Source organism: Schistocerca gregaria, chromosome 7, assembly GCF_023897955.1.
Source record: "Schistocerca gregaria isolate iqSchGreg1 chromosome 7, iqSchGreg1.2, whole genome shotgun sequence".
In the NCBI taxonomy this organism is placed as follows: Eukaryota; Metazoa; Arthropoda; class Insecta; order Orthoptera; family Acrididae; genus Schistocerca; species Schistocerca gregaria.
The window spans coordinates 330,259,643-330,270,048 of NC_064926.1; the positions used below are offsets into that span (position 1 = coordinate 330,259,643).

Sequence of the window (10,406 nt, forward strand, 5' to 3'; positions counted from 1 at the left end):
AATTTTTGTTGCACTTCAGGTTCTCATTTGAATCTCCCACGTAGGAAATCGTGTTTAATATAAACTACGTTGCAATAATACTCCTCTCTTTTATCTTATCACTCTAGCTCATTTAAAAGATCCTCCTCCAACGCCACATTTCAGACACTTCGATTGTCTTTTTTTCAGTTTTCCTATAATCCATGATGTTTCGATGTAGCGATATATAGAGATGATGTACACTATCCGTAGGTAAAAACAAATAAATTTGGGCTAAGCGTGTAATTACTTTGCTAGGGAACAGTCAGAAATATTATTGTATTATCTTTCACAGTGTTATGTGTTAAATATCACCTGTTAGTACTTTATAATTAAGTTTCTAAGCACTCAACTATATTGGAAGAAAACTAAGACAGTACGAGCGATGGTTCAAGGGTTGCTTCTTGTGCACAAAATATTGTACCCACTCAGACGTACAGTAGGAGAGGCATATTGGGAACAGTAATGATCAGACACTGAAACAACAAGATATGCTGAGGACTACGTCTGCAAACCTGCAACAAAACATTGCAATTTGTTTTAGATGATTAGCATCAGTATATTCCTGGATTCATAAATAAAAAGCGCTACGGTTTTAAGGCAGTTTCTGCCAGAAAATCATTTAAATATGCATAGAAGGACCCTCTGCGAGCACTTAGTGTGAATTTCAGAGCATTCATGTAGATATAGCTGAAATGGTTCTGTTAACTTCTGTTGAAAATAGCGATTTCTTGAAACTAAGAAAGGAAACGTGTCTTGTTTTACCAATAAACTCTTCCCTGGGATAATAATTTATACTAGACTTTCTAATATACGACGTTATTTTTATTAACGTAGTACGAATGCAGTCAGATACGTAAAAGAAATTCCAGTACACATTATTATTACTAGTTGCAAACGAGGAAATATTGTGTACAAACATCTTATCCGACAGTAGCTACTGTATTTCAGGACTATTTTCAGTAGCTAACCATTACATTTCGTGGTATGCGGCGATCGTTGCACTTATATCCAAAGTTTGTTTCATCACAACACATTCAGCTATTGTATAATCATTAACACTTAATAAGCAATTAATTATTTCAGAAGAGCATAGATAATTGAAGCAATAAATCAGTCTTATTCGTGTAAAATTTTCGAAAAAATATTTATATTTTCTGAATGTATTTACTTAAAATAAATAATGGTACAGAAGTGTGAGGGCAAAAGTTAGAAAACTCTGCCTCACAGATCTCTTGATCTGCGTACATCAGACGGTCATATGAGATAAATTTGCAGCTCCAGTTCATTCAACAGCCTACAGTGCTCCTGAAGACACCATGACGAAAGGTACAGTAGCTGTTTTACACTAGATATCACCCCTAGAGGAAATTTATTATTTAAAATTGGTTTCGTTAGAAGTGTACTTATTTTACATATACGCTTTCTTTTACACATATTGATACTATAGTCCGATTAAAATTACTTGACAGTTGACGCGTAACTTACCTCTGCAGTGTTGCCACGTTGGCTGCCGGCTACCTCTCGCTTATACCTGACACACAAACACGGGCCGGATGGAATGGCCGTGCGGTTCTAGGCGCTACAGTCTGGAACCGAGCGACCGCTACGGTCTCAGGTTCGGATCCTGCCTCGGGCATGGATGTGTGTGATGTTCTTAGGTTAGTTAGGTTTAAGTAGTTCTAAGTTCTAGGCGACTGATGACCTCAGAAATTAAGGCGCATAGTGCTCGGAGCCATTTGAACCACAAACACGGCGTGTTTTCACAAATAGTGTTTATGTGTAACGCGGAGCTGTGTTGCAAGCGGCCGCCGCGAGATTCGACGGAAGTGGGAAATGCTCCATAGATTGCTGATTTTAAGCGACCAACGACTGAACTATGGCAGACGACACGTTTTGTAACCCTGAATTTCTAATTACGTCCTAGTCTAACCACAATCTCGTGATGTGAAATACATCCGAGAAAACGGCGCTTTTCTCCCGGGCGATTAAAGCTAATCCTTTCAAGCAAACTCAAGACGGAAAAAATCAGTTTCAACGCTAAAAGCAAACAGTAATTTCTCGCTATCAGTGGCTACCTGAAAGTATCCTCACACTGGCTACACGAACTGCCGCGTTACCAACCGATGAGTAGTCCTGGGTGGCACATGGTTACAGATTATAGGCGATACAGGCAGATACCAGACGAAAACAGAATGATGGGAAGAAAAAGAAGAGCAAATAAAAAGATCAATACGATAACGGAAAATGACGTGACAAAAATTATTAAAAAATGGCATTTAAATCAAATACCTAAATAAAAATAATAATCAGTTTTTTTTTTGCGAGACAGGACGTTAAGCCCTAAGCTTCCTTGTTTTATTTTGGTTCGATTTATAAATAAAAAATAAAATAAATAAATAAATAAAATAATAATGAGCTGACCACTGCGCTACGCCAAACCACTCCGTAAAATACTTAGGTATAATTACGACCGTAGTGACCCAGTCACAGCGACGAATTGCAGCCTTACAAAATTCGGCTTCACGCAGTGTCGTGCGAAGCTTGTCTGATGTAAGGCACTCTCTGTGGTGTAGTAACTGTATATCTGTATATATGACACTGAATCGCGTCTTGTGTGGAAGTATTTAGTGCTGTGTATGAAGCTTTTGTGTTAGCATCATTACGTGTGTGTGTGTGTGTGTGTGTGTGTGTGTGTGTGTGTGTGTGTGTGTTGGTTTGTTTGTGTGCGTGCGCCTTAGCGTAGGTGGGTGGGAGGTTTCTGATGTGGTTATCATGTATTATGAAATACTTAATAAAACTGCCGGAAGTTAACTGACCAATTGATACAACGGCGAACGTTTCCGGCGTAACGTTGAGACCTCTGGTTGGAGGAAACCAGCTCCAACGCATGAAGTGTCAACTATCAGTAATTTTAATCGAACTACACTCAGGAGAATCTATTACATGCAAGCAGTTCTGTGGTAAACCATATTCAATTTTTCAGTGTTAGGATACTAGGAAATCTTACTGGGTGTGTTATGTAACTTTAGCCTACATGAGTGAGTTATACGTTTTCCCATATGTCGCTATCTGCAAACAGTTATCATTTTATGCATTTTCTGAAACTATTAGTCTCCATTCTTATCGAATATGATGCTTTCTTTCCAAAATTTATTAAAGAGATAATATATTACTTTTTTAATGTAACTGAAAGAATATAACAAACATTTGTTACAGTTGAGATCTATTTCATTTCCTCATAATCTTTTATTTAGTCTGTTATTAGATAATGATCTCATCTGAATGGTGACGGAAGTTCATTACCGGTTCCTTATCAAAAACGCAGCTCTTGTTTTTGCTGCCAGCTCTATAATACCCTCCAAGCTGTACGGAATCACTTCGGTGATTCACTGGTTTGGAGTCATTGTGGGTCATCAGGGTGGTGTTTCCGAACAATGTCTTAGGTCTTTTCGACTGAAGTAAGTCTTTATGACGATCAAAAGTGTGTCTCTTTACTTTAAAGTTACACCTACATATTTTGTTGATTATCACATTGGTCCAACAACGGTATATAGTCGAAAACAGCTACAATCTCTTTAGTCGTCTGCGAAAAAGAACTGCTTAATTCTGTGGAAAAGTGCATTCCCAGAATCTTACTGTACATTTAAAAGTTACTATATCAAGTTGACACTATTACAAAAATCATAAAAGGAACAAAACCACCTAACCAATTAACTGCATAAAGTCTCTCATAAATACCGTCATATGGAGAGTAACTTAGAAAGTATTGTTTCCATGATAACGTTGTGGTATGCTTTGTTAGCGTACAAACTAAGAAAAAACTTCACCGAAATAATGGTTTCCCTGATTACAGCTGTAGCATACATCTAAAATCATAATGACAGATTACTAATTGCAAAAGCAACATGAACGGATGTGCAAATGTTTTGTTGTGAGCTGCATTCTTAAATCAACAGGTGAAACAAACAGAAAAATCGTCAGAGGAAAAGTGTTATCGAAGATAAGCGTGGAAATAATTGCGTTGCTGGTATCACATGGGTTTCAAGTGCTTTTTAATTTCTGGGCTACGAAGATGAATTTATCGTAGGTTAACTTGTAGATCTTGCGAAAACAAACCACTTATGTCTTTTTGCCGACTCATCTGTTTATCTACTAGCTCCACACATCTGCTTGCCACAAGTTCATTAATGTGTTATCGAATGTTACATCCTGTCACAAATATTCCTTTTGTTCTATAACACAAAGGAAAGAGCCGGAGGACGACAAATTCTGGGATGGGATTCCGAATAATACACGTAAGTAAGGCAAGCACTGAATTTTAAAGATTTAGACTCTACCAGTAACTCCACCCTGATTCTTTAAGGACTCGAACTCCCATGAAGAGTTTCAGACCTCTGTCTGATTACTTCACAAATGAGTTCATGCGTTAAACATTCGACGTTAAGTACGTGAAACCTTTATGGATGAAGATTCAAAACCATAATTATGCTATAAAAAAGTAACGTATCTTTTCCTCCTAAACTATCTGTCGTACACTTATACAATTGTCCAGGTGCATTCAGTGGTATATGTCGGTACTGTCTGCAAAATGTTTATTAGTAACGTTAGTAGTAGGAAAGAATCACATTAAAATTTCATGCCTGACACTGCCGTTTTACTTCGTGAACATTGGAAATACCATAAGCAATAAACATCTTTCCTTTCATTACTTTGTGCAGTGTGCAGTAAGTAAAAGTTTCGGAAAGGTTTGATATTATGCGTAACGTTTGTTGGAATTCGCTAAGTGCCCTCTTTCTCGAATACTGGAAGAATGCTGGATGGGTAATTTGCTTGCCGTGAAACATTAATACGAGGGCTGGGACTTTAATAGTGGTAACTATTTATTTACAGCTCGTACAAAATAGATACGCGTTTCGAAGTTTTGCTGACCTTCAAAGTAGTCACCAGAATTGTGTATAGCCCGTTGCCAGCGATGTGGAAGTCGTAGGATACTCTTAGCAGTGCCAGTGACAGTTCGAGCGGCGCTGTCTGTTGCCCGACGAATTTGTAGCGGTTCTGAAGCTAATGCCGTGAAGTGTTTCCTTCAGTTTAGAAACCGAATTGAACTTACGAGGGCTTAAGTCAGGTGAGTGCAGTAGATGGTGTAGCGCTTAGCAGCCCCATCAGTCAAACAAATCAATAACAGCTTGCACTGTACGTGCTTGACCATTGTCCTGCTAAATGATGATCAGGTCCTGCAGTAATTGTCATCACTTCTGTCTCTAAGCTGGTCGTAGGTTGTGTTCCAACTCTGTCGTAATAGATACGCTACGTGATCAAAAGTATGCGGATATCTGGCTGAAACTGACTTACGAGTTCGTGGCGCCCTCCATCGGTAATGCAGCAATTCAATATGGTGATGGCCCATCCTTAGCCTTGATGGCAGCTTCCATTCTCGCAGGCATACGTTCAGTCAGGAGCTGGAAGGTTTCTTGGGCAATGGCAGCCATTCTTCACGGAGTGCTTTGCTGAGGGCAGGTATCGATGTAGGTCGGTGAGGCCTGGTACGAAGTCGGCAATCCAAAACATGCCAAAGGTGTTCTACAGGATTCAGGCCAGGACTCTGTGCAGGCAGGTCCATTACAGAGCTGTTATTGTCGTGTAACCACTCCTCCACAGGCAGTGCATTATGAACATGTGATCGATCGTGTTGAAAGATGCAGTCGCCATCCTAGAATCCCTCTTCAACAATTAGATGCAAGAAAGTGCTTAAAACATCAATGTAGGACTGTGCTGTGATAGTGCAACGAAAAATAACAAGGGGTGTAAGCCCCTCCAATAAAAACACGGCTACACCATAACGCCACCGTCTCCGAATTTTACTGTTGGCACTACACACGCTGGCAGATGACGTTCATCGAGCACTCGCCATACGCACACCCTGCGATCGGATCGCCACATTGTTTACCTTGATTCGTCACTCCACTCACTGTTTTTCCCATGTTCAATCGTCCAGTGTTTGCGTTCCTTACACCAAGCGAGGCGTTGTTTGGCATTTACCGGCGAGATGTGTGACTTATGAGTAGCCGCTTGACCTAAAAATCCAAGTTTCCTCACCTCCTGCCTAACTGTCATAGTACTTTCAGGGGACCCTGATACAGTTCGAATTTCCTGTGTGATGGTCTGGATAGATATTTGCCTATTAGACATTACGACCCTCTTCAACGGACGGTGGTCTCTGTCAGTCAACAGACGAGGTCGGTCTGTACGCTTTTGTGCTGTACGTGTCCCTTCACGTTTCCACTTCACTATCACATCGGAAACAGTGGACCTAGGTATGTTTAGGAGTGTGGAAATCTCATATACAATCGTATGACACAAATGAGACCCAATCACCTGACCACGTTGAGGTCCTTTAGTTCTACGGAGCGCCCCATTTTGCTCTCTCACGATGTCTAATGACTATTGACGTCGCTGATATGGAGAACCTGGTAGTAGGTGGCAGCAGAAAGCACCTAATATTAAAAACGTATGTTTTTGAGGATGTCCGTTCGCCGTGGTTTCAACTGTTATTGGCCCCTCCCGCCGGAGATTCGAGTCCCCTCTCTGGCTTGGATGTGTGCGTTGTTCTTAGCATAAGTTAGTTTAAGTAGTGTGTAAGTAACTCAGCAGTTTGGTCGCTTAGGAATTCACATACATTTGAACATTTTCAACTGTTATTTCACGACGTGAGGCTTGTCTGTTAGCACTGACAACTCCACGCAAACGCTGCTGCTGTTGGCCGTTAACTGAACGCCGTTGGCCACTGCGATGTCCGTGGTGAGAGGTTTTTCCTGAAATTTGATATCCCCAGGACACTCTCAACAGTGTGGATCTTGGAATATTGAATAGCCTAACGATTTCCGAAATGGAATGTCACATGCGTCTAGCTCCAACTACCGTTCAGCGCTCGAAGTCTGTTGATACCCGTCGTGGGGCCATACTCATGACGGACGTGATTTCACATGAATCACCTGAGTATATATGACAGCTCCGCCAATGTATTGCCCTGTTAAATCTTGTGTAATCGATACTACTGTCATGTGTAAAAGTGCATATCGCTATCCCGTGAGTTTTATCTCCTCAGTAAAAATGAAGTGATCGTACGGCTTTGTTGACCGGGAGCCCTATCCTGGGAAGTTCGGCCGCTGGGTTGCAAATCATTACAGTTGACGCCACCCTGGGCGGCTTGCGCTTCGGTGACGATGGGGAAAACGCACGACCTGTCCACGAGAAGAGGAAATCTGCAACGCGGCCGGGAATCGAACCCGGGCCCGCTGCATGGTAGGCAAACACGTCAACACTCAGCTAATCATGCAGACGGCTCCGCATTGTATTATATAATTAACATTTTGAAAAATTTTTGCCGGCCGATGTGGCCGAGCGGTTCTAGGCGCTTCAGACTAGAACCGCGCGACCGCTACGGTTGCAGGTTCGAATCCTGCCTCGGGCATGGATGTGTGTGTAGTCCTTAGGTTAGTTAGATTTAAGTAGTTCTAGGGAACTGATGACCTCAGATGTTAAGTCCCATAGTGCTCAGAGCTGTTTCGTTTGAACCAAAAAATTTTAACCTCGTTGCAGTTGTTATGCAAAGTGAAATCTATAGGATAACTAATGTTTCTGACGAAAAACTTTCACATTAAAAGATACAAATATTATTTCAGTTCTGTTTGTTCAATAATTTGAAAAAGTATAGAATTTACTTAAATACTTTAGTGTAACCTGTTAGCCCAGAATATGAAGCCTGCACTTTATAACTGTAGTTAATATGAATACTGAAGCAAAAAAGAAATAATATCACAGTTTTTGGTAAACTGACGGTGGAAGCTTTTGACATGGAAATCCCATAATTTTCGCTTGTTAGACTATCAGGTAGTAGTAACGTGATGTCATTTTTCAACAGAACAATGTTCGTCCACACGTTACAAGTGTTTCTATGAACTGTCTGCGTGATGCTGAGGTACTCTCATAGTTAGGAAGATTCCATATTTGTCCCCAAATAGAAAAGATGTGGGACCAGACGTCATCTTCGTCCTAGTGCCAGTATATGTAGGACTAGTTGCAGTTTTGGGCTGCTTACCTCAGGAGAAGATGCAACAACGGTTTTATGAGACCCTGCGCGACGAATTAGTGGATTCATCCAGACGACAGGGGGTACAACGTCATACGTATAAGTAGCCTCGTAATAACAAGGCCTTTGCAAATTTGACTCGATTTTGTACTCCTTGAAATAACATGACGTACCCTCTCAACGTGTGAAGCTTCATTTCGTTTCGACCTCGACTTCCAGGTGCGTCACTTTCGTTGTTAGGCATAATTACACAGGCATTCACACGAGGTTGGCGCCGGTGGCAACACCTACAACGTGCTGACATGAGGAAAGTTTCCAACCGATTTCTCATACACAAACAGCAGTTGACCGGCGTTGCCTGGTGAAACGTTGTTGTGATACCTCGTGTAAGGAGGAGAAATGCGTACCATCACGTTTCCAACTTTTATAAACGTCGGATTGTAGCCTATCGCGATTGCGGTTTATCGTATCGCTACTTGCTGCTCCCGGTGGTCGATGTCCAATGACTGTTAGCACAATATGGAATCGGTGGGTTCAGGACGGTAATACGGAACGCCGTGCTGGATCCCAACGGTCTCGTATCACTATCAGTCGAGATGATAGGCATCTTATCCGCATGGCTGTAAGGGATCGTGCGGCCACGTCTCGATCCCTGAGTCAACAAATGGGGACGTTTGTAAGACAACAACCATCTGCACGGACAGTTCGAAGACGTTTGCAGCAGCCTGGACTATCAGCTCAGAGATCATGGCTGCGGTTACCCTTGACGTTGCATCACAGAAAGGAGAGCCTGCGATGGTGTACTCAACGACGAACCTGGGTGCACGAATGGTAAAACGTCATTTTTTCGGTTGAATCCAGGTTCTGTTTACAGTATCATGATGGTCGCTTCCGTGTTTGGCGGCATCGTGGTGAACGCACATTGGAAGCGTATATTCGTTATCGCCATACTGGCGTATCACACGGCGTGATGGTATGGGGTGCCATTGGATAGACGTTTCACTCACCTCTTGTTCGCATTGACGGCACTTTGAACAGTGGACGTTACATTTCAGATGTGTTACGACCTGTGGCTCTACCCTTCATTCGATCCCTGCGAAACCCTACTTTTCAGCAGGATAATGCACGACCGCATGTTGCAGGTCCTGTACGGGCCTTTCTGGATACAGAAAATGTTAGACTGCTGCCCTGGCCAGCACATTCTCCAGATCTCTCACCAACTGAAAACGTCTGGTCAATGGTGGCCAAGCAACTGCTAGTCACTATACGCCAGTCACTACTCTTGATGAACTGTGGTATCGTGTTGAAGCTGCATGGGCAGCTGCACTTGCACACGCCATCGAAGCTCTGTTTGACTCAATGCCCAGTCGTATCAAGGCCGTTATTACGGCCAGAGGTGGTTGTTCTGGGTACTGATTTCTCAGGATCTATGCACCCAAATTGCGTGAAAATGTAATCACATGTCAGTTCTAGTATAATATATTTGTCCAATGAATACCCGTGTATCATCTGCATTTCTTCTTGGTGCAGCAATTTTAATGGCCAGTAGTGTAATTTCGTGAGGGTTATTTCGTATCTGTTGTCTTTGAGGTTTAGCCTACACACGTTCGCGGATATGCAGTGCTACATATTCAACGAATTAGCTGCTCACACCTCGCAATTTAAAGGTTACTTGTTCTCTGACCGGGCTGAGTCCACAGACCGCGTGTGGCTGGGCAGTTTCCGCCGGCCTGCGACTTACCGTGTCCAGGTCGGCGTCCTCCATGTGGTAGGGCACGGCCCCGCGGACAGCAGCGGCTGCCGTGGTAGCGGCGGTCGCCACCAGCAGCAGCAGGATCGCGGGGGAGGCGGCGCCGGGCATGGTGGGCGGTGGTGGCTGGGCCTGCTCGCCAAGTGCCGCCGCCGCGGGCCGGCCACTTTAAGTACCCGCCGGCTTATCTGGACTTCGTCTCTGACGGGGCATCTCGATTGCCTACCGCTGATTGCGCAGGCACATGTGGGAAGCACTTTCTGTGATGCGGAAAGGTCATCCTGGAAGCAGTTCCCCGGGCTGTGGATGAGCCATGTCACCGCGATATCCGTTCTTTCGGGGGTGCTAGTCCCGCGAGGTAAGGAGGACGTCTCTGAAGTATGGAAGTAGGACGTACTGGTGGAAATAAAATTGTGGGGGTGGGTAGAGCACTTCATCTACATCTGCATCTACATTTATACTGAGCAAGCCACCCAACGGTGTGTGGTAGAGGGCACTTTACGTGCCACTGTCATTACCTCCCTTTCCTGTTCCAGTCGCGTATGG

General features: G+C 43.2%; 1 protein-coding gene across 1 annotated transcript in view; it reads right to left on the reverse strand.

The window, feature by feature from the left end:
- Positions 1–9,999, reverse strand: part of LOC126282032 (lipase 3-like) — a 76,808-nt gene extending 66,809 nt beyond the window's left edge. The window contains exon 1 of the mRNA XM_049981439.1: positions 9,852–9,999. Coding sequence (XP_049837396.1) covers positions 9,852–9,971 — 120 coding nt within the window. The 5' untranslated portion in view covers positions 9,972–9,999. The remainder of the gene's footprint in view (positions 1–9,851) is intronic.
- Between the last annotated feature and the right edge of the window lie 407 nt (positions 10,000–10,406).